The sequence below is a fragment of the Notothenia rossii genome (assembly GCF_949606895.1).
Source record: "Notothenia rossii genome assembly, chromosome: 4".
In the NCBI taxonomy this organism is placed as follows: Eukaryota; Metazoa; Chordata; class Actinopteri; order Perciformes; family Nototheniidae; genus Notothenia; species Notothenia rossii.
In genome coordinates, this window is record NC_136902.1 from 42,207,477 (window position 1) to 42,230,518 (window position 23,042).

Consider the following 23,042-nt stretch of genomic DNA (forward strand, 5'->3'; position numbering starts at 1 on the left):
TTCACTCAGGTGTTTTTCCACAGGCCCTGAAAACTGCAGTCATTAAACCGCTCTTAAAAAATAATAATCTAGACCAGGGGTCTCCAACCTTTCTCCACCTGAGAGCTACTTTGAAAAAATGAAAGTGGCCAAGAGCTACTTGCATCGCATCGCTTACATTTATTCACATAGCACTCATCAGTTGAATTAAGCTATTTTTGTACACGTGTGAAATTGCAATACCCAAAGCTTGTCAAAAATCTTAACTTCACATCAAGGTCCAAGAAAATTTCTCACATATTAATATGGACAACATAGTAAGTACATCACTGAAAATTCACATAAATGTCCAAGAGAAAAAGACAATGTTTTCACTTCTTATTATGGCCCACATAGTAATAAATACATCGCCTTAATCACCACCTTGCAAGCATCTTATGGCACGTGTATAACATATGTGCATTCACTCTTTTTTTACAGTTAGTGAGATGACTGGCACTGCATGGAGTCCACCATGTATGCTGAAGTGTACCCACTTAGGTTCACTCTAATAGAGTCATTTACATGTTCATCAGTCGGTCTTGTTCTGTATTTAGATTTCATGACATTCATGTTAGAAAAAGCTGCTTCACAAAAGGTATGTAGAGCCAAATAAAGCAGACATTTTCAGTGCTGCTTGGTAAATGTTCTTATAGTTTTCTGGGTCTACAAGGCTCCAGAAATGTTGTGAGTTTTGCTGAGACTTAAGCTGAACATGATTCTGGAGATTTATAACCTCCACCTCCATCTCCACAGGATTGACACTGAACAGTGCAGCCATATTTTTCTTCTTCTTTGTCTTGACATTAAATTATAGACCATAATAAATCAATTGTATAGGTCTAGCCTCCCTATATCTGTGTGTGAAATTTTTCCATCCTCAAAAACAAAAAACTAATGCTTCTGTAGTCTAGCTGCAGCTTCTAGCAATGGTCTTCTGTTAAAATACGGACACTGAATGTCCTGAATGTGGCATCACTAACATGACTTGAGTCTGAACAAAGCAGACAGGAGTATTTACAACAGCATATAAAAACAAAAATAGTGCATGTGGGTGCACACTTACATTCTGTCTTACTGTTGCATAAATCCCATGAATGTATGAGATTAAGTTAGCTTTATCATATCTCAATCAGTGATTAAGTGAATAATAAAGTTTCTATAAGGTTACTACCAGCCTGTCACTCTTAGTAGTAGTTATTTTTCAGGAGGGGGCGGGGTTTGGAGGAACAGAGGAGACGGTGATCGCGGAAGCTTTCCTCCTGCCTTCACAAACTTTACACACATATTTATCAACTGAAAATAGCAAGAGGACATTCATACTCTGCAATCCAAGACTTGATTAAATCCACCAAAAACCTTACATGACGATAACGAGTGTTTTTCAAAAACACAAATCCCTGCTGTGTGTCTCTGAGCCGCAGCGACGCGGCCTGATTCAGAGCGGTCATTCTGCTGTTGGTTCTGGACTGGTGTTGGTGGATAAAGCAGACTGCTCCATGTGTGGTGTCGCTGTGCCGCTGTCACATCTGTTCCTTGATTTCTGCGTCACGGACCAATTTTATATTTGTGTGACAGAAACAATTCTAAAATAAAAACACTTTATTGTCCGGCCGCGGCCGAAAAATGAAGAAGCAACGTTACTACGCTATAATCGATAATCGAGCGGCGGGCTACTGAAAAGCTGCCCACGAGCTGCCAGTAGCTCGTGATCGACGTGTTGGAGACCCCTAATCTAGATGCTTCAGTAATGAACAATTACAGGCCCATATCAAACCTGCCATTTCTAGGTAAAATCATTGAAAAAGTTGTTTTTCAACAGTTGAGTAATTTCTTGCAATTAAATAACTGTTTGGATGTGTTCCAGTCAGGCTCTCGTCCAAATCACAGCACTGAGACTGCTCTTGTAAAGGTCTTCAATGACATCCACTTAAACACAGACAGTGGCAGAACTTCAGTGTTAGTATTATTAGATCTCAGTGCTGCGTTTGACACTGTTGACCACAACATATTAATAGACCGACTGGAAAACTGGGTGGGACAGTTCTAAATTGGTTTGAATCGTACTTAAAGGACAGAAAAAACTTGGTTGCTATAGGTAAATACACATCTGAGTTGACAAATATGACATGAATACATGCCAACCTTGAGACCTCAGAAATCGGGAGCATTTCCAAAACCACGGGGTGCTAATGGATCGCCGGAGCTGTATTAGCTTAACATTAACATGCTTATTGTAGTTGTAAAGTGCACTGCCTTGCGGCATGTAGCACCATCCTTGATGGAGCATATGTGTGGGCTGGACCTGTATTTTACAGGAAAGGAGTGAGCAGAGGGTAGAGTTGTCGATTCTTGTTCTGTTTTCTGTGACTATCTTCCTCACCCTCCCAGACTTTCAGTTGCGCGCTATACTAAAGAGACGCGCTACCATGGAAACCAAACAATGGTGTAGCTGTATTAAAGTCAGAGTGGAAACAGTCCTGAGTAAATCTGATTTTGTCAGAAATCGGGAGAAATGCGGGAGAAATATGACCCCGGGAGGAAACCGGAAGTCTCCCGCGAAAATCGGGAGGGTTGGCAAGTGTGATGACATGTGGGGTACCTCAAGGCTCCATCTTGGGGCCTCTTCTCTTTAACATCTACATGCTACCACTGGCTCAGATAATGAAAAACAATAAAATAAGTTACCATAGCTATGCGGATGACACACACATTTACATAACCATTTCACCAGGAGACTATGCTCCAGTTAAAGAGTTTTCAGAATGTTGTTATCCACTTGGTTCCAAAGTTCAGTTCTTTAACATCCCTAACAGAGCATCTGAATGTGTTCGCTCACCTGAATGAAGCTTCACAATCTGGCTACAGTCCAGTGTTTCTGAGAGGTCGGTGTTAGGCTTGGAGTCAAAGGTCACATGTTCAGGGCTTCCTCTGCTGTGGGGCTCTGTCTCTGCAGGGCCCTGCTTCAGAGGGTCCAGAGTGTTAAAGCTGCATGCCCACTGGCTGACGGGCTCCGCAGGGCGGCCAATCAGAACACCCAGGGAAGGGTCTGACCTCCGTCCCTGGAGGACCTTTTGTGTATCTTCTATCCCATGATGCAACAGGCGGTAGTAGAGAAGCCCTTGGTCACACACGCACATGTCCGTCTCCTCTTCTGGAAAACACAACGGGTGTCGGCAATGTCATACAAACAAACCAAACCAAACCCCACCCACCCACCCACCCACCCACCCACCCACCCACCCACCCACACACACACACACACACACACACACACACACACACACACACACACACACACACACACACACACACACACACACACACACACACACACACACACACACACACACACACACACACACACACACACACACACACACACACACACACACACACACACACACACACACACACACACACACACACACACACACACACACACACACACACACACACACACACACACACACACACACACACACACACACACACACACACCTATGCAGTAGTGCAACAGTCTTCCCAGCATGTCTTGCGTCTCAGCAGGCCGGCACAGAAACAGCCTCATGGTGGTGGTCAGCAGCTCCATCTTGACTCCCACAGACGTCTCGCTCCTCACTCCATCAATGAACACCTCCAGCGTGTAGGGGGCGCTGGAGACCCGCTCCCCATACACAGCCAGCAGCCAGAGCAAGGCCTGCCTGCCCTGAGGGAGGAGAAGGAGGAGAGGGTTCAGGTTGTGGGAGTCTAGGAAGGTTCCTAACCGAGGGCAACGACGTGAAGTGTGGGGGGGCGGCAGGCCTCAGATTATTTGAGGCCAAATATCATATTTAGACTTTTTTTTTTACATGTAATTGTAACACAATACAGGATTGTCACTAAAAGCTTTGTCTCTACATTACAATAAAATATAAAAAATAATTGATGAATTACTTTGAATACAAATTCATGTTAGTAGCTATTATAGGTATAAAAAGACAGAAATGTATAATTCTTTCTTTAATAGAAATGTTTCTTCAGCCCGTAAAGTGTCCAAACCAGGCTTTTCTGGATAAGCGCATTATTAAAACATAGTCATTGTCCATGCCGGTTTCAGTTGGATTATTTGTCACAGTTGCTCCGATAAGATCGGTCTCCTCCATTTTATAGATTATTTACGACTTTTGAATCCACATAAACACATCGGCAAAATCCGGCTTACTTTGAGCATGTGTTTTAAACAGTTTAATCCCTTTGTGAATTGTTTCCACTTCCGCTCCGTCCTTTAATTTCTTCATACAGCGGGCATACAAATGAATTAATCCAATGAGTCCAATAGCCATCAAAGTCACTCCAATAGGCTAGTTGCACAAGATGGCGTTTATCAACTTCCGGCGGCCCTGGACCACCAGAGATGTTTCCTGTTATCCGTGCTCAGGTTTGAAGGCTCCCTGTGTGACGCAGGTGAAGTCATCCACTGTCAAGCCAATGGTTTCACCCTGCTGTTTTGTTTATGTAAATAATATGGGTGATGATTTCTTTGAAGCATATTATGCATTCATCCTCGTTAGTAGGCCGTGTAACAATACATTATGTTAAACCAGATCAAATTGAAAAATCTTTCACTTGATTAAGTCATAACGCCCTCACTGTGCAATAGATTCCCCCACATTTCATAATAAATAAAAAAAAAATTGCAGTGGTTATATCAAGAAGCCGGAGTATCTTTTAGACAACAAAAAAAAGAAAAATATAACTATAAATTCATTGAACTATATTGCAACCAGGTTAGGGCCAGGTAGGCCTGTCACGATAATTAATTTTGTTGGACGTTATATTTTCCCGAAAATTATTGCGATAAACGATAATATTGTCGGCACCGTAGGACCGTTTTTGACCACTGACATAATGATAATATATAATAATAATTAAAGTACATCCTTTCAAACATAACTTTTTATTGAACATTCAAAATTGCAAATGATATGTGAAATAATATTCAAATGTATAAATTATATATAATAAATAAAACAAATAAATACAATTATAAAAAATTCATTAAAATCACACACAACCAAAACAATAAATTGAATAGACTATCAATAAATAAATATATATATATATATATATATATATATATATATATATATATATATATATATATATATATATAGTGGGGCAAAAAAGTATTTAGTCAGCCACCAAGTGCAAGTTCTCCCACTTAAAAAGATGAGAGAGGCCTGTAATAGGTCAAGGTATACCTCAACTATGAGAGACAAAATGAGAAAAAAAAATCCGGAAAATCACATTGTCTGATTTTTAAAGAATTTATTTGCAAATTGTGGTGGAAAATAAATATTTGGTCAATAACAAAAGTTGATCTCAATACTTTGTTATATACCCTTTGTTAGCAATGACAGAGGTCAAACGTTTTCTGTCTTCAAGTCTTCACAAGGTTTTCGCACACTGTTGCTGGTATTTTGGCCTCCATGCAGATCTCCTCTAGAGCAGTGATGCTTTGGGGCTGTCGCTGGGCAACACAGACTTTCAACTCCCTCCAAAGATTTTCTATGGGGTTGAGATCTGGAGACTGGGTAGGCCACTCCAGGACCTTGAAATGCTTCTTACGAAGCCACTCCTTCGTAGCCTGGGCGTTGTGTTTGGGATCATTGACATGCGGAAAGACCCAGCCACGTTTCATCTTCAATGCCCTTGCTGATGGAAGGAGATTGTCACTCAAAATCTCACGATACATGGCACCATTCATTCTTTCCTTTACACAGATCAGTCTTCCTGGTCCCTTTGCAGAAAAACAGCCCCAAAGCATGATGTTTCCACCCCCATGTTTCACAGTAGGTATGGTGTTCTTTGGATGCAACTCAGCATGCTTTCTCCTCCAAACACGTCTAGTTGAGTTTTTACCAAAAAGTTCTATTTTGGTTTCATCTGACCATATGACATTCTCCCAATCCTCTTCTGGATCATCTAAATGCTCTCTAGCAAACTTCAGGCCTGGACATGTACTGGCTTAAGCAGGGGGACACGTCTGGCACTGCAGGATTTGAGTTCCTGGCGGCGTAGTGTGTTACTGATGGTAGCCTTTGTTACTTTGGTCCCAGCTCTCTGCAGGTCATTGACTAGGTCCCCCCGTGTGGTTCTGGGATTTTTGCTCACCTTTCTTGTGATCATTTTGACCCCACGGGGTGAGATCTTGCGTGGAGCCCCAGATCGAGGGAGATTCTCAGTGGTCTTGTATGTCTTCCATTTTCTAATAATTGCTCCCACAGTTGACTTCTTCACACCAAGCTGCTTACCTATTGCAGATTCAGTCTTCCCAGCCTGGTGCAGGTCTACAATTTTGTTTCTGGTGTCCTTTGACTAGACCCTCCAGAAAAACGCGATCCTGCGATCGCAGAATTTACCTCATAATCAGCAAAATGGCGCAGATTTTTAAAAGGCCGCATATTTATCAAAAGGCCGCATAATCCCCGCATTTTTCCACACAAAGTTGAGGGGAAAAAAAGTTAACTCGTCTTGACGAGAAGTAGTGATGATGATGATGACGTGACATAATCAGCTCGCGCATCACAGAAGGTAAACAACACCGTAGAGCAGGGCAGGAATTTCACGAGGGCCACGAGGGCCATGGCCCTCCCACTTTGGCCTTGTGCCCTTAAAAATGATATCTGCCATAAGGCCACAGTGGCCTTGATGCCCTCTCTGACTAAGTTTTGTGGTTTAGCAGTCTGCCTCTTTTCTGACACGGCTTCAACACCAGCATATTTTGAAGGACGAAAACAAAATCAGCGGTACACTTGATTTGAGCCTGGAATGCACCGCTCGGACGGTCTATGACAGGGGTGGGGAACCTCCGGCCTCCGGGCCGTATACGGCCCTCGAGACCATTTGGTACGGCCCTCGAGACCATTTGGTACGGCCCTCGAGGTAATTTATAAACACACGCAAAAAAGAAAAAGATTCAAGAAATCTAGACCGCAAAATAATCAAACAAGCTTGTTTTTCCTGGCCAAGGTCAGGGTCCTTGAACACAACACGAGCCTAACGTGTCATCACGTGGTATATGTCTCGTCTGACAGGAGTGTAGTTCTAACGGAGAGCACCAGAACGCGGCTCCGGGCCGGGACTTCAGAAATTGCAGTACCCATAAGGAGCTGTACACATGCAGCAGTTTTTGCGTGGCTGTGTCTTTAGTTGAAAGCCCAGTGGCGATCTGTTCATCTGTCATACTGATCATACAGTCAATAACTTTGTTGTTATTAGCATCTGGTTAGCTAGCTATGCTAACGAATATAAGAAGCTTTTTCTCCAACCAGTGAGGTAAAGGCACATCTTTATATGATCATTATAGTTATAGAAAAATAAGAGAATAAAGTAAACAGGTATACAATACTAATATGACAGTAAAAAAAAGTTGTTATTAATAAACAAGAATACAGTTTAAAAGGGAAGTGATTTGTAAAATATCCATAAAGAAAAAGATCTGCTTACTGTTCTGTTTCATATGGGTGTTGAGAGATGTATCCATAGATCTCTTCATGTTGCTCTCAAAGTGCACCAGATTGATGCTTTTAACTTCAACATTAAAAAAAAATCTTCCTGGTGGTGCATGCCCCCAAACCCCCCTAGATGAGGTTAGATCCCACCCCCCCCACACACACTTAAATCATGTCCACATGGATATGAAACTAAATACATTTGCACACATCTTGGATCCATATCTTTCTGTTTTGGTGGTCATGCCACGGTGCATGAATGCGTGGGTCATGGTCAAATATCTGGATTAAGAGGTTGCTTTTTCTTTGCACAGCATGAAAGAAACGCGAAATGAATGGGCTGTGATTTGAGTTTTTTAAGCAGACGTTGAGTTCAATAATTTGTACGGCCCTCGAAGGATGTTGTAAAAATTGAAATGGCCCTTGAGAGAAAAAAGGTTCCCCACCCCTGGTCTATGATGACAGTTGACATCAGTCTAGGACCTATCTCCGCCCACCCCCTCACGCGTCCGTGTGCGTAGGACGGTCTAGGACCTAGCTAGCTGATTCTCCGCTCAAGAAAAGGCTGAGGTGAGGTAAGGTTTTGTGATGATCCTGTTTGCCGGTAAGTTTTTCATTTGTCCAGCTTTAAGTGTAATTTTATGGATAACATTACTATTTCTTGCTCGTATGGTAATGCATAATTATAATATGTTGAAGTGTTTTTGTTACTACTTGGATAAGTTATGTTGCAGTTGTGTTCTTTTTTTATTATTATCTAGTGCTAGGCAGTTAGCGCTGTGTTGTTAGCTGTCAAAGATAAGATGATGCTTAATAAATATATATAAAAGTATTGTAAATGCATATACAATCGTAGTCACTTCATATCGTATGTTAAATCATTGTTTTAATTTATGGCCTTGGTGCCCTGGCTTTTGGCCTTTGTGCCCTTAAAAAATTGACAACTCAAAAGGCCAAGTGGCCTTGCCCCTAAAATGACGAAATTCCAGGCCTGCCGTAGAGTGAACGTGTGGAACTCACACGACGAACATTTCTGCTAAAGACCGGGCAAAGCAGTACCCCGATGTCTTTCACAAAAGTGGGGGGAAACTATTCTGCACCCCGTGCAACTGTGTGTTGGAGCATACTTCTTAGAGAAAATCGACGGTGACGACCCACTTTGATTCATTCAAACATTCGAAAATGCTTTCTGCTGCTGTGGACAAGAAAGCCAAACAACTCATGTTCACAGAGGCATCAACCTCCAAAACCCTTTCGAGGGCTACAAGAAACGAAGTGAGTAGCCAACAAGATTGAAGCTGGTCAGATAACGAACGAGTAAATGAAAACAGAATGAGGCGGAGAAGTGTGTGTGTGTGTGTGTGTGTGTGTGTGTGTGTGTGTGTGTGTGTGTGTGTGTGTGTGTGTGTGTGTGTGTGTGTGAGTGTGTGTGTGTGTGTGTGTGTGTGTGTGAGAGAGAGAGAGTGTGATTAAAATAGCACCATTGCTTTTACAATAAATAAACATTGCATGTGTTTAATTGAATAGGAAAGGGGTTTAACGTTAGTGGCAGGTTGTGTGTGAGAGAGAATAAATAAGACAGCCCAATATTAAAAAAAAAATCTATTATTTTTCGCAACTTTCCGCATGTTTTGCAACTTCCCGCAATTTCACCACATAAAATCACATAAAAACCCTGCATGTTTAATTGCATAATCAAGATTTTAGCCCGCATAATCAAGGATTTTTGCCCGCGTTTTTCTGGAGGGTCTATTTGACAGCTCTTTGGTCTTGGCCATAGTGGAGTTTGGAGTGTGACTGTTTGAGGTTGTGGATAGGTGTCTTTTATACTGATAACGAGTTCAAACAGGTGCCATTAATACAGTTAACAAGTGGAGGACAGAGGAGGCTCTTAAAGAAGAAGTTACAGGTCTGTGAGAGCCAAAAATCTTGTTTGTTTGTAGGTGACCAAATACTTATTTTACCGAGGAATTTACCAATTAATTCATTAAAAATCCTACAATGTGATTTCCTGGATTCCCTTGTCTCTCATAGTTGACGTATACCTAGGATGAAAATGACAGGCCTCTCTCATCTTTTTAAGTGGGAGAACTTGCACAATTGGTGGCTGACTAAATACTTTTTTGCCCCACTGTATATATAAATAAATAAATACATATCATATCAAAATCTGTATTTCAAAGATTTCGAGCAAAGGAACACCAACATGTTTGCATTGTCGGGCAAATGCATCTTTGATTGCAAACTGTCGGGAAGGTGGGGGCTCTCCATCTCCAGCTGCCGTGTTTGCTCCCAGCTGGGAAAACGGAATGGGGTGGTTGTGTTTAAAGTCCATGAAATGTCCAAAATAAACGTTATTCTGTGTTAATAAATCGCTTCATCACTTTCCACTGTTTCATTTGACATATCAACATCAATGATTCTTTCCATAAATACCCCCCAAATAACATGAAATGTGTGCCACTTTCCCGTGTTATTCCGCTCCGGTAGCGAAAAGCTTGCCAGCCATTAACCCAGCTGTGTGACGTCACACGTGGCAAACACCAGCCTCGTCTGGATTGTTTGTTTTGTATCCTTCCGCTATTTTCACTCAATATATGTGTAACCGGACCTCGCTAAACTTTTTTTATCTAACAATTCATGATGGGGAAGCGATGTGTAGTTGTGAGCTGTGAATGTTTCCTGATTGCTATAAACATTGATCATGGGTGCTGGAAGATTGTGCACAAAACTCGGGTCAGAATTAAGTTACTACAGGTGTTATGCCAGCTTGAGCTAAATGTCACCAGAGTACAGTGAACTTGCCTAGTGACTGAAATATATAAAAGTTGAAGTGAAATAAGTAAGGCCAAAAATGAATTACGTCTGAATATCTTTTAATTATTTGTGGGCTCGCACATATACCAAAATAGACTAATGTACACTGCAATAAAGATCAAATGTTACAAGTGAAAAATTAACAAAAGAACCCTTTTTTATTTATCAAACAGTAAATTAATACAATCTTACAAACTTGTGATTTGGAAAATGTTGTTATATTTACATGTTTCTTTGGAAAAATAATATTGTAAATGATGTACTTTGTAAATTATTTACATCATGCGAAACCATTTTAACCAGTTCAGCTGCATGACTTATGTCAAATTACAGATTTGGCCATTGAAATCCCTGATAGCGGCCTCCCGGTTCAGGGTAAGTCTTCCGTATCTCGGTTACAGCACATGCAGGCAGCGGGACTCTGATTTTTGGGCCGAGTACACCCCAGCACCAACGTACAAACTGTCGATAAGCTGTATATCGATACTTCCTAATGAAAAAAAAGTATACAGATTATAAATATATTTGGAGAAAAATAAAATGTTATGTAGTACTATTATGTAGCAATGGTTACAAATTGGCTTATAAAATGATATTTCTATTTTACTTGTACAAAATAAATATGAGGTTGTACATGACTGCTTGACAAAATCATAGACCTCTTATATATTTCCTCACATGTGTAGTTGTTTCTTTTCCCAAGCATACATTGAACTTGCATACACAGAAAAAATAAAAGCCAAGCTGTTTTTGACTGCTTGAAAGAGTTTAATGGTATCTTTAAAAGTGTACCATATCTGTAGCGACTAAAAGTATTATATGAAAGCAAAGCTGCAATAGGCAGTTGGGTCAATCAATATTTACTTACTGGTGTAGTGGGCCATCAACTGCTCTGTGTTGTTGTTTGTATTGAAGATACGCTATTTTCAGTGTCCAAACACTGAGACAGCCTTCTCTAAAGCCTGGGTGGCTAATAATGCACCTTGGTTTCTCGTCGGTGTCTTCTATCTGGTCAGTAGGTTGCAAACTGTCTATTTGTTCCATCACCTGCCAGATCTCTCTGCAGCATACACATTCATCTGCAGTGGGCATGCTTTCACAGCATTGACATGTACACCTGAATATTGTACATAACATAAAAAAAAACAATATCTGCCGGACGTGTGAGGAACAGATGACAAATTAAGATCGACATTTAGTGCAGGTCAAATTAAATAAAACAGAATTTACCATTCAGTATTGCCGACTCGAGTCTCGCCGGCTGCGGAATCCGCTTCTCTTTCACAAGTTTCTGCCTCGTTGTTCGATTGCCGGGCAGGAGGCTCGTACTGATAAGGCAAGATGCCTTGAAGTGAAAGGCTAGCTGGTTCACTCTCTACTTCTGTAACTGAATCCAGATAACCCACCGAATCTGAGCTTGAATGATCGCTGTCACTGTCGCTGTCTGAAGTTATCGCGTTTCTTGTCATTTGGACTGATTTGATCAAATGGCAATATTTGCCACGTGTGACGTCACCGCTCGTTCGGGAGTGATCGGGGGCGTACTCGGCAAACTTCGGAACCAACATCGGTTTTTAACGTATATGTCATTTAATTATGACCAAACTTTAAACATTTTTATTTATTTTTATTCTGGTGATATCTAAACTACATGTTAAAAAACACCTGTGTTAGATGCATTACATGGCCTTTAAGGTGCAGTTTAAGGTTGGTCGTATTGCTAGTTTTTGTTGCTACCTTTTTAAAACAAATGTGACACACCGGCTCATTCAAGTCCGTAGGTTCGCCTCGTTTATTTGGCTTAAAGCCAAAATATTCCCACACTGGAGATGTGGAATTAGGTTTTGCAACCAACTCCATTTAACTTCAAATTCCCCTCGAGTAAGCCACATGTTGTCTCCTGCTTGTCTCTATATTATTCATTTGGCTGCTACACGCGGAGTGTCCTACCTGGCTGTGTGTGAGCCCCGCCCGCATTTTTATTTATCGTACGATAAGTCAATTAATTGCTTATAGGGCCAGGTAATTAAAATATAACAGGATTTATTTTATGTCACTTGTCTGACACACCTTAGTTTGGTTATTCTTTTGAAAATGGGTCAGAAAGTCCATGCAGTTCAACCAAACAGTAGCCAGGCTAGTGATGGTGTAGAAAATCTAATATATTTTACTTAAGTCATATTAACATATAAGCTTAAAGGTAGCCAACCATGCTTGACAAACATAAAAAACAACAAACTAATATACTGGTTTTAGCTTTCAACAGGCAGCATCGATGCCGTGTGACTAACCCATCTCAAAAGAAGCAGACTAACGGAAAGCGACACATGCCCTTTAAAACTCCCAAGCCCTGGGCCCAGTCTCTCATAATTCCACCAATTATGAAATTCAATACTAACAAAGCAGTACAACAGTTGCTTTTTACGTGTGGCATCACCATATCTGGACAAAGGTGATTAATGATTAAACTTAAACCCATAGAAATACCCCGTCCCAGCATGGCTTCTGCAGAGCATGTGTCAGATTTATCCTCTCACTCCCTTTACCTTTCTCTTTACAGCCTTCCAGGCTGGATTACTATTGAAAGGACACTTTATTTGTTTTCCATTTACAGAGGCAGGGCTGTGCACAAACACCCGACAGCTAGCGGGCCATGAGGAGAGATCAGCTGATGTGACAAAAAGTGTATTGTGTTAGCATCGCTGAAATAAACCAATCACCACAATGACTACTTTTACTTTTGGTACTTTAAGTATGCATTGATGTTATTACTTTTGTACTTTTACTTGAGTCACATTTTGATTGCAGGGCTTTTACTTGTAACAGAGTATTCCTACACTCTGGTACTTCTGCTTTGACTCAAGTACAAGATCTGAGTACTTCTCACTCCCCTGATTAGGGTATAGGTTGCATGCAAACAAACTGAGTAAGAAATGCTGAAATGAGGACAAAACTGCCCCTGTACCAGGGCTCAGTCCCTGCTGTGATTGATGACGTATATAAATGATTACAGACTGAGAATGCCGAACATAAGCTTTATCCAACTGAGGCTCATTAAAGCAGTGACAAGAGCTCAAACTAAACACCAGACAGAAATCTAGCTCTCCAACACATTGTACGTTATAGGCTAAGGGGCGGGACATCTCTAAGCGAATGACCAATCACAACAGAGCCGGCCAGCTAACCAATCAGAGCAGACTGGGCTCTGGTTTCAGACAAAAGCTTTTTGAACATTGAAGCCTGGAGACATGTCCCAGTAGAGACCTAAATACAAACCTTTAAGAAAATAGATTTTCATGGCCTTTTACCTTTCATATATGTGTTAAACCTCTCTGAAGGACCAGCACCTTACCGTGGTAGAGAGGTTTGTGTGCCCTGATGAACCTGGGGGTTGTGTTGTCTGGAAACTTGTGTTCCTGGTAGGGTCTCCCATGGCAAATTGGTCTCAGGCAAGGGGCCAGACTAAGATTGGTTCACAAGACCTCATGAAAGACGACACACGAAGTGAGGATACCCGGCCCGGAGGAAGCCCGGGGTCCCCTTCTGGAGCCAGGCCCAGAAGGAGGACTCGTCGGCGAGCGTCTGGTGGCCGGGCTTGCCACGGAGCCCGGCCGGGCACAGCCCGAAAAGGCGACGCGGCGGGGAGCTGTGGTCTCAAGGTCCTAGGTGCCTCAAGGGGCGGTAACCCTTGAACCTCCTGGTGGACACCGGTGGTCAGGGAAGCCGTCCGACTGAAGAAGGAGGCCTTCAGGGATTTGTTATCCCGGGGGACTCCAGAGGCAGTTGCAAGGTACCGACAGGCCCGAAGGGCAGCAGCCTCAGCCGTGGCCGAGGCAAAGCAGCGGGTGTGGGAGAAGTTCGGAGAAGACATGGAAAAAGACTTTCGGGCGGCACCAAAGTTGTTCTGGAAAACTGTCCGACACCTCAGGAGGGGGAAGCAGGGAACCATCCAAGCGGTGTACAGTAAGGATGGGACGTTGTTGACCTCAACTGATGGAGTGTTAGGGCGTTGGAAGGAGCACTTTGAGGAACTCCTGAACCCGACAACTCCGCCCTCTATGTTAGAGGCAGAGCTGGAGTATGACGGGGGATCGACACCAATCTCTCGGGGGGAGGTCACTGAGGTCGTCAAACAACTTCACAGTGGCAAAGCCCCGGGGGTGGATGAGATCCGCCCAGAAATGCTGAAGGCTCTGGGTGTTGAGGGACTGTCATGGTTGACACGTCTCATCAACGTTGCGTGGAAGTCGGAAACAGTACCGAAGGAGTGGCAGACCGGGGTGGTGGTTCCCCTTTTTAAAAAGGGGGATCAGAGGGTGTGTGCCAATTACAGAGGCATCACACTACTCAGCCTACCCGGGAAAGTTTACTCTAAGGTACTCGAAAGGAGGGTCAGGCCGATTGTCGAACCTCAGATTGAGGAGGAACAATGCGGATTCCGTCCTGGTCGTGGAACGACGGATCAGCTTTTTACTCTCGCAAGGATCCTGTTTTGTAGACTTGGAGAAGGCGTATGACGGATTATATCTCTTCTCTGGCCTGGGAGCGCCTTGGGATCCCCCAGTCAGAGCTGGTTGATGTGGCCAGGGAAAAGAAAAGTTTGGGGCTCTCTGCTGGAACTGCTACCTCCGCGACCCGACCACGGATAAGCGGGAGAAGATGGATGGATGGATATGTGTTAAAATCACACTGTAAAAATAAACTATTATGCATAATAAGATATTCTATTCTTTGAATACCTTTTACGACATTTTGATTGTCGGACTAGTAGTGTTTTAACTTTTTGGTTTTACTACTTCCCTTAGCTAATGGATGTGAATCTTTCATTACATCAAATCAAATCAGGTTTTATTTATATAGCACATTTTAAAAACGATTTTTGATTGAGCCAAAGTGCTGTACATGCAAATAATAAATAACACATTACTATAGTCGCAAACAGCAGACAATAAATTACAACAGCAAATATAAAAATCAAACACAGTGAAATGTCATGAGTCGTGCTCCGCTCTGATAGAAGGCCAGGGAGAAGAAGTGAGTCTTTAGTGTTGATTTAAAAACCCCTAGGGTCTGGGCCGACCTCACATGGAGGGACAGAGTGTTCCAGAGCCTGGGGCCAGCTGGTTTTGAGCCTGGTCTTGGGCACTACCAGCAGCAGCTGGTCAGCCGACCTTAAAGCTCTGGCTGGGGTGTAGCGATGGAGGAGTTCAGCTATATAGGCCGGAGCCAGCCCATTTAGTGCTTTAAAAACAAATAAAAGGAGTTTAAAATCAATGCGGAACCAAATTGGAAGCCAGTGTAGTGAGGCCAGAATTGGGGTGATGTGGTGACGGGATTAAATGGTAGCATGCCAGATGGGTCTGACCTGACTGTCCAGCAGCGTGTCCTCGCAGCCCTCCAGAGCCTCACACACCGTGTCGCTGCACTGAGGACACACCCACACCAGGTCTCGCATGGTCTGCACCACGGCTGCCAGAGACACAGGGACACAAAGAGGGACAGTTTGTCTAGGAACAGGAATTACCACTTGTGGTTGAATGTTGCTCTCCGGTTGAAACCATGTCTATCAAATATGTCATAACTGTATATTAGGGCTGGGCGATATATCGAGTTTACACGATACATCGTGGATTGCACTCCATGCGATGTCGTAAATAACCACATCGTGAACATCGAGTATTATGTTGTCAAATCAATTTCCCGCCGCGGCCAAAATGAGCTTTCCTTTCTCCCTCATAGACACAGTCATACACACGCAGGCACACACGCAGGCCCCGTCTAACTTGCACACAAACATTACACACATGCACAGTGACAGAGAGCAGGGCTCGACATTATAAATGGCCCGCTGGCTCGGAAGCACTATTTAGACACCCCGGGCCAGCATAACGTACTTTCCACTTGCCCGCTTGGGCCACTAAAAATATTGCTTAAAAAAAAAAAAATTGTCCAGTGGTATAGGTACTTTGACAAGCAATTTTGTTAAATTGTTTCGTTTATTAACGCTACAACATAGCGTTTCGCGAGGCGGTTGTCGTTGTTGGGTGAAAGGCAAACGGGAGCCTGCTCGCGCTGTCTCCGCAGCAGCTGTTTGCTGCAGAGCCAGCGCGAGCAGGCTCCCGTTTGCCCGTGAGCGCCGGGCAAAAAACTATCTTCAAATAAAAGAAAGTCACCGGAGGAGTTAAAGGAGAGTGACAGGTAGCATGAGAAGAAGAGGGAGAGAAAGTTTCAGCCAGCTTGATCGATGGAGTTGGCTTCTAGTGGTGCAGCGACGCGTCCTAAAACCCTTTTATAATCTATCGATTAGATTTATGATTCGAAAATTATAAAAGTAGGGTAGACATGTGGACATTATCCGGCTGAAAAAAACGTGCATTTATCAAACAGGTTTGTTTTCCACAGGCCTTATTTCCAGCTATTTTCCAAAACCCTGTGGAGAAATCCCATTGCTTTTTTGTCGAGGGAACCAGCAGCTTCCTTCCTGGTTTAGGACGCGTCACTGCACCTCTCAATATGATGCCAATATAAACAAGGTCTTCTGTCGGCTCTGTACATCAATGCCGACCTATGCTGACAAGTAAGTGAAGAGTAGAAAATATAAAAGGTATTGGCTATAGGGAAATGTCCCAGCAGTTTAGGAGAATGAAGGTTATAATCTAATCTAATACATAGCCATTACATGTCTAATTCCTGATAATGACAGGAAGACAGAAAGCGCATTATACTAATAATAATAATAATACTACTCATAATAATAGCAGACATTTTTGAACAATGACCACAATATCATTATTTTCATAAACCAAATATGAACAATTGAGGAAAATGAGGAAGAACTGATGATTCAAATGTTGTAGTACAAGTAGTAATGTAGTTAGTGCATAAATTACTATTGCAACAAATGTGTTAATTTTCTTCATTATTAGTCGATTTTTTTTAATGCAGACATACGGGACTACTAGAATCATCATACTGGCGTGACTGTAAACATCAGGTTTTTTTTTTTTTTAGAGGACATTTCAGAATATCGCGATATATATCGTAAATCGCGATATAGTCAGTAAATATCGCGATATCATTTTGAGACCATATCGCCCAGCCCTACTGTATATATATACTATTAGACATTTGTGTACAATTTTAATAAATAGCATACGAATTATTGAGCAATGGCTAAAAACAAAAAACTATTTGAGTCATCAATAAAATCTAATCAGTGGCCAAATTCAAAGAAATCCCCTGAAAGATTTCCTGTTCATGAGAGCAGCGGTGGAAGAAGTACTTAAATACTTTACTTAAGTAAAAGTAGAAATACTTCGGTCTGACAATACTTCATTACAGGTGAAAGTCCTGAATTCAAAATGTTACTTGAGTAGAAGTATAGAAGTATTGACCGCTAAAAGTATCAAAAGTAAAACCTATTATAGAATATTAAATGATTCCTTCCTTCTTTTAATTGCTTACAAATACATGTACAAACAATTCAACATCATTTTGTATGTATTTTGTAGTAACGTACTGCGTTATAATCATATCAAAATGTTGTGTTTTTTTTATGGAAACAGTAGCTGGTAACTATTAGTGTTAAATAAATGTAGTGGATTAAAAAGTACAATAAATGTTTCAAAATGTAAGGGAGTAAAAGTATAAAGAAAGATTAAATGGAAATACTCAAATAAAGTACTACAAAATAGTACTTAAGTACAATACTTGAGTAAATGTAATTTGTTACTTCTGAACAATGTAAGAGAGTGGGACGGACATATGATGAAACACCAAAACCCCCCTGTGAGGATTAAACACAGGTGCTGACAACTGTGATGGAATGAAAGGGCTTTAGTATTCAGTCAAACTAATGCAGCAGCACAATGACTGGAAGTGAGGAGTGCGTGTGCGTGTGTGTGTGTGTGTGTGTGTGTGTGTGTGTGTGTGTGTGTGTGTGTGTGTGTGTGTGTGTGTGTGTGTGTGTGTGTGTGTGTGTGTGTGTGTGTGTGTGTGTGTGTGTGTGTGTGTGTGTGTGTGTGTGTGTGTGTGTGTGTGTTTTACCGGAAGTGATGTGTTCCTGTTTGAGCCCCAGCAGTCCAGTGAGGATCTCCAGACATCTGTCGCTGTAGCTCTGCCCAATTCCACCTGCACCCAGTTCAGACAGGAAGTCACAGGAGGGGAGGGGAACATTAGAAACTTTGTCCCACGCAATGAGAGGTTTGAAATGTTGCTCATCTCGTTTCTCTGGCTAGATTTTTAGATTAGATTCAAATGTTTTGTCATTTCACGTAAAGTACAACAACATGCAGTTTGCATCCAGGTTACAGTATATTCACATTAAAAACTTTATTTTGTAAATGTATTAAAGTATTGGCATCAATATATACTTTGAGTACCAAAAGCAAAATGTCTTATTATGAGTAATAACTCAATTCAGAATAATTTGGATTACATTTTTATTTTGGACGTATTCATATTTTCATCACAGCTGGTAAAGGTTGAGCTCCTTTTAATACCTGTATACTGCTGCTGGATATCTTAACCTATAATTATATATCATAGATCTTTATTAGTTTATTTATATTCTGTTTTAGCCAATAATCGTATTCTTATAAGTAATAAGCAACTCATTTAGTCAAATAAATGTAGTGGCGTAAAGTACAATATTGGCTTCTAAATTGTACTGGAATATAAATATAAAGTAGCATTAAAGAAATACAAAAGTAAAGTACACTAAAATCTTACTTACGTGTACAGTACTTGGGTAAATGTACTACACTACATTACACCAATGCAAATGTGAGAAATGGTAAAGAGTTTGCATAACTATGGAATACATATTTTCAGAGGGGTTTAGGCATGTATACGTTGTATACCTTTGAAATAGAGATTTATTAAATGTGTACATAGCAGTGTAATGTGAGTGTGAGGCGCTGTGGGTAGAAAAAGGAAAGAGTGCTAACTGAAGATCCAGACGTCAGAGTACTTAAATCCTTTATCAGATTAGAAATACAGTATAGTTAGAAGGTAGAATTGTGGCATTGAGCTGGATAAAAAACACTTCCCAATGTACTAACACTGAGTCCTTACTGCAGGGACAGTTTTCACTGGGTTTGTTTATTGTTGAAAATATTTTGGATAATGTTCTCGAAGACATTTTTAAAATAGGTCTGGCCAACGCTTTTATGTGGAAATATAATGACTAATCTATAATCTATATAAATAATGACTATGTTTTTAGAATCCTTAAAAAAGGCTCGTTTAACAATAGCAGACAGTGTTTAATCTGTGGCTGCTTTCATCCTCTGGTTACTGTTCAACCCGGCTCAGAGGGGAATGTTGACATTTGTAGAACAGGGAAGTGAATCGACAAAAACAGCCAGGTAATACTGTTAAAGAAGCTGCCTGAGCTTTACTGAAGTTAAGCATTTAGAAATAAAGTGTAATATGACAGAAACAGGAGAGAATATAAGTGAGTCTTTCTGAAACATGAAATGACAGCTCATTTTTTATTCTGTATATGTATGTATATATATATATATATATTTATGTATCTATTTTATTCTTTGGGACGGTGAGAAACGGCATTTTGTAAATTGATAATAAAGATGACTTGGACTTTGACTTGGTGTGTGTGTGAGTAAAAGGGTGTGTGACTGGCCTTAAGGAAATGACTGCCTGTGAGTGTTTGCCTTGTAACAAAGACATGGTGCAGCAGCAGTGTGTGCATTATGTTGCTGCAGGAGTGTGTTTACCTATGGCTGAGATGGCAGCCTGGGCGGTGTCAGTGTTCACGTCGGTACAGTACCCTCTCAGCTCGTCCAGTATCATTGCAACATTGTCATCATTCACCAGCTCCACCAGCACCTGCAAACACAAACAGCTTCAGTTCACTGACAGCACCCAGTACTGATCTGGCTATACCGGGCAGTGAGTGTGGATACCATTAAAGGGTACCCAGCACTTCAGTATCCGCCACTATTCCGATTAGGAAAAGTAATCACGTCTAATTCAACAGTGTGTACAGTATGAGTTAACATGTACAAGTGTTTGGTTTCTTTTAAAGGGAAGGAAATACATTCAAAAACATAAACACAAAAGGATTTTGTAAGGAGGTTTATATAAGAGGACTTAATTGCAAGTGCCAACTATGCATACTTAATCCCACTAAACTCTTGTTTCAGTTCACCATGTAACTCCATTTAGAAAAACCAGCTTATGGCAGCACAGGTGTGGTGAGAGAAGACAAACAGCATCATATAAAAGAAAACAATAAAGGGGTTACATTTAGGCTGCAGTTGTTTTTGTCACTATATCCTGACAGTGGTGCATGACACATAAAATCTGTTGGGAAAAAACAAATCTCTATCCTCCTCAGGCTTTGGGAGTAACGGATTACATGTTACAGGTTCAAGTTATAAGGATACAAGAAAAAGGTAAGTATTTCCTTACGGTCACATCAAACATACATAATCAGATTCCTGGTACATTGTTTAAAAGTGGGGATTACTAGCAGGATCACAATGTTATGTTTCGATGTATGATAGGTAGACATACCGTCTGGATTTTCCTTTTGGGTTTTATTTAGGCTACTTTGATTGAATTTGTTTATTTTTAAATGCAGTAGGTTGATACCTGATCAGTGATCTATCAAGGAAAGAAAACTGTGTTTGCTTTGAATGAATGTGTTCAGCTAAAACAGCATTTGTAAACTATACTATGCTGAAAGCCTAGAGGACACATTTTTGATACAAAATATCTTGGTTTCTTATTTTCTAAGGTCACTTTGTTCTGTTGTAAAAACATCTTATTGATATCCCTTTTCTCTCCTTTATTTATTGCATTTGATATTGAGGTAATCCAAAAGTAAAAACGGAAAGTAATCAGGATACATTTATTTTATATTGTGATGCTCAGATTAACGGAATACATTTTTTAAGTAACCCTCCCAACCCTGATCCTCCTAGACTCATAAAAGCATTTGGAAAATTACAATGCATTTGGGTGAAAACAGCCAATCAGAGGCAAGGATCCTCTACTGAAGAAAGGGGTTAAACTAGGTCACATATGAATCAGGATTCTGTTAACTACTTCTGGCCTAAAATGTTTCAATGTGCTCTCTAGCTGTAGAACATGGACCTGTTGAACATGTGTTCTGTTCTTTTAAGAACTACCTGTCAGTTGAAAAGCAACACTCTTGGCTCGTCTCAATACCCCTCCTCGACTCCTCTCTTCCCCTCCTCTAGGACTTGACCCAGAAATCGATCAAGACACGCCATTTTGAAGGACGTCCCAATAGCTGAAATGCAGACGGAGGAGTCAAGGGGGGGTGAGGGAGGAGGGGTGCGGGAGGAGACGAAAGGGAGGATACTTGAGAGCAGACTACGCGGAAGTGTTTTCACTACTCGCGTATAAAAGCCCCGCCCCCTCCTTCACAGCTCGTTGATTTCAACCAGTCTATGATTTCAACAGAGGAAAACGGAGAACTGGAAGATGAGTCGGAAAAGCATCACATAAATGTATAAGTGTTCACAGCTCCGTGGGAATTATTATGTGCAATTCATTTCTTAAGGTTTTACTAACAATTTAGGTCATGTTTAATGATCTTGAGCGTCACTAATACATAGCTATTAAGAAAGCTATTTCATAAATGGCTAGATCTTGATAAATAACAATTATTTGTTTTGTTTTGTGTTAAGATATTCAGGAGTTAAATGATTTAAAATTCACAGTCCTGAATGTGGGTTTGTGGTGAATGTGGGGATCTACAGGACACACATGTTCAGAGTAAAGGGTTTCACATTACATCATTATATTTTTCATTTAAATGTAGGCTACATTTGATACCAAAACGGAACACAAAAGCAGGACCAACCATCATACATTGAATTCCTTGACTAACAAGAGAAAGATCCATTCATTTAAATAAATACTGAACAACAAATGGGCCGGTTCTAAAGGGTTAATCAGTTAAGCCCGATGAGAGGGGATACAGCTTGCAGGCGTCGTTTAAGAGTGAAGTTTGGGTGAACGAGGACATCCCAATTAATACCTGAGGACTCCTCTGTCCTCGTGTCTCTCGCTTGCATCTTACGGAGGCGGAGCTAAGACGCAAGGAAGGGACGCGAGTGAGGGAAAGGAGGAGGTGAAATATTCAATTGAGACGAGCCTTGAGTCATCACCTGCATCTTCCTCTGCTTGATGTAGGCTGGCTCTGCGTAGCCACAGAAGAAACGCTTGTAGTGCGCCCCCATCAGGCCAGGCAGAGACCGCAGCAGCAGCTAGAGGAAGAACAACACACCTTCTAATTTTCCACATGTACACACGTCCCCCTTACAGGAGATCACCACTGCAGACAGACTAATTATAAGGTGATGTACGCTTCCTTATACAGCACATTTCAACACAAGTTGATTCAAAGTGCTTTACAAAACACATTAAAAGCATTAGGATTAGATTTGAAAACAGTCGCAAAAAGGCCAAGAATTGTAATTAAGCTAAAATAAAACAGTTTCAGTACAGTGTAAGATATGAATAGTTATTTAATGTAATAAAAGATAGCAGTAAAAGAATTTTTTTTAATTAATTTAATAATTAATTGGGACACAGTTCATGAAACACTAATAAAAAATACTAATACTCAATACAAGTTAAGGTTCTGAATTCAACATGTTGCCTAACTAAAAGTATTAAAATGAAGAAATACTTAGTAATTAGAAAAGTACT

General features: G+C 41.1%; 1 protein-coding gene across 3 annotated transcripts in view; it reads right to left on the reverse strand.

Annotated features, from left to right (window-relative positions):
• ap4b1 (adaptor related protein complex 4 subunit beta 1) overlaps window positions 1-23,042 on the reverse strand; it is a 67,056-nt gene that overhangs the window by 41,657 nt on the left and 2,357 nt on the right. For all 3 annotated transcript variants that reach the window (XR_013807239.1, XM_079675776.1, XM_079675775.1), the window contains exons 3-8: window positions 22,499-22,597; window positions 20,072-20,183; window positions 18,378-18,461; window positions 15,697-15,800; window positions 3,520-3,727; window positions 2,858-3,172 (exon numbers count right to left, since the gene is read on the reverse strand). Coding sequence is in view for 2 of the 3 variants with exons in the window: in XM_079675776.1 (XP_079531902.1) it covers window positions 2,858-3,172; window positions 3,520-3,727; window positions 15,697-15,800; window positions 18,378-18,461; window positions 20,072-20,183; window positions 22,499-22,597 (922 nt within the window). In the remaining variant the exon portion in view is untranslated. The remainder of the gene's footprint in view (window positions 1-2,857; window positions 3,173-3,519; window positions 3,728-15,696; window positions 15,801-18,377; window positions 18,462-20,071; window positions 20,184-22,498; window positions 22,598-23,042) is intronic.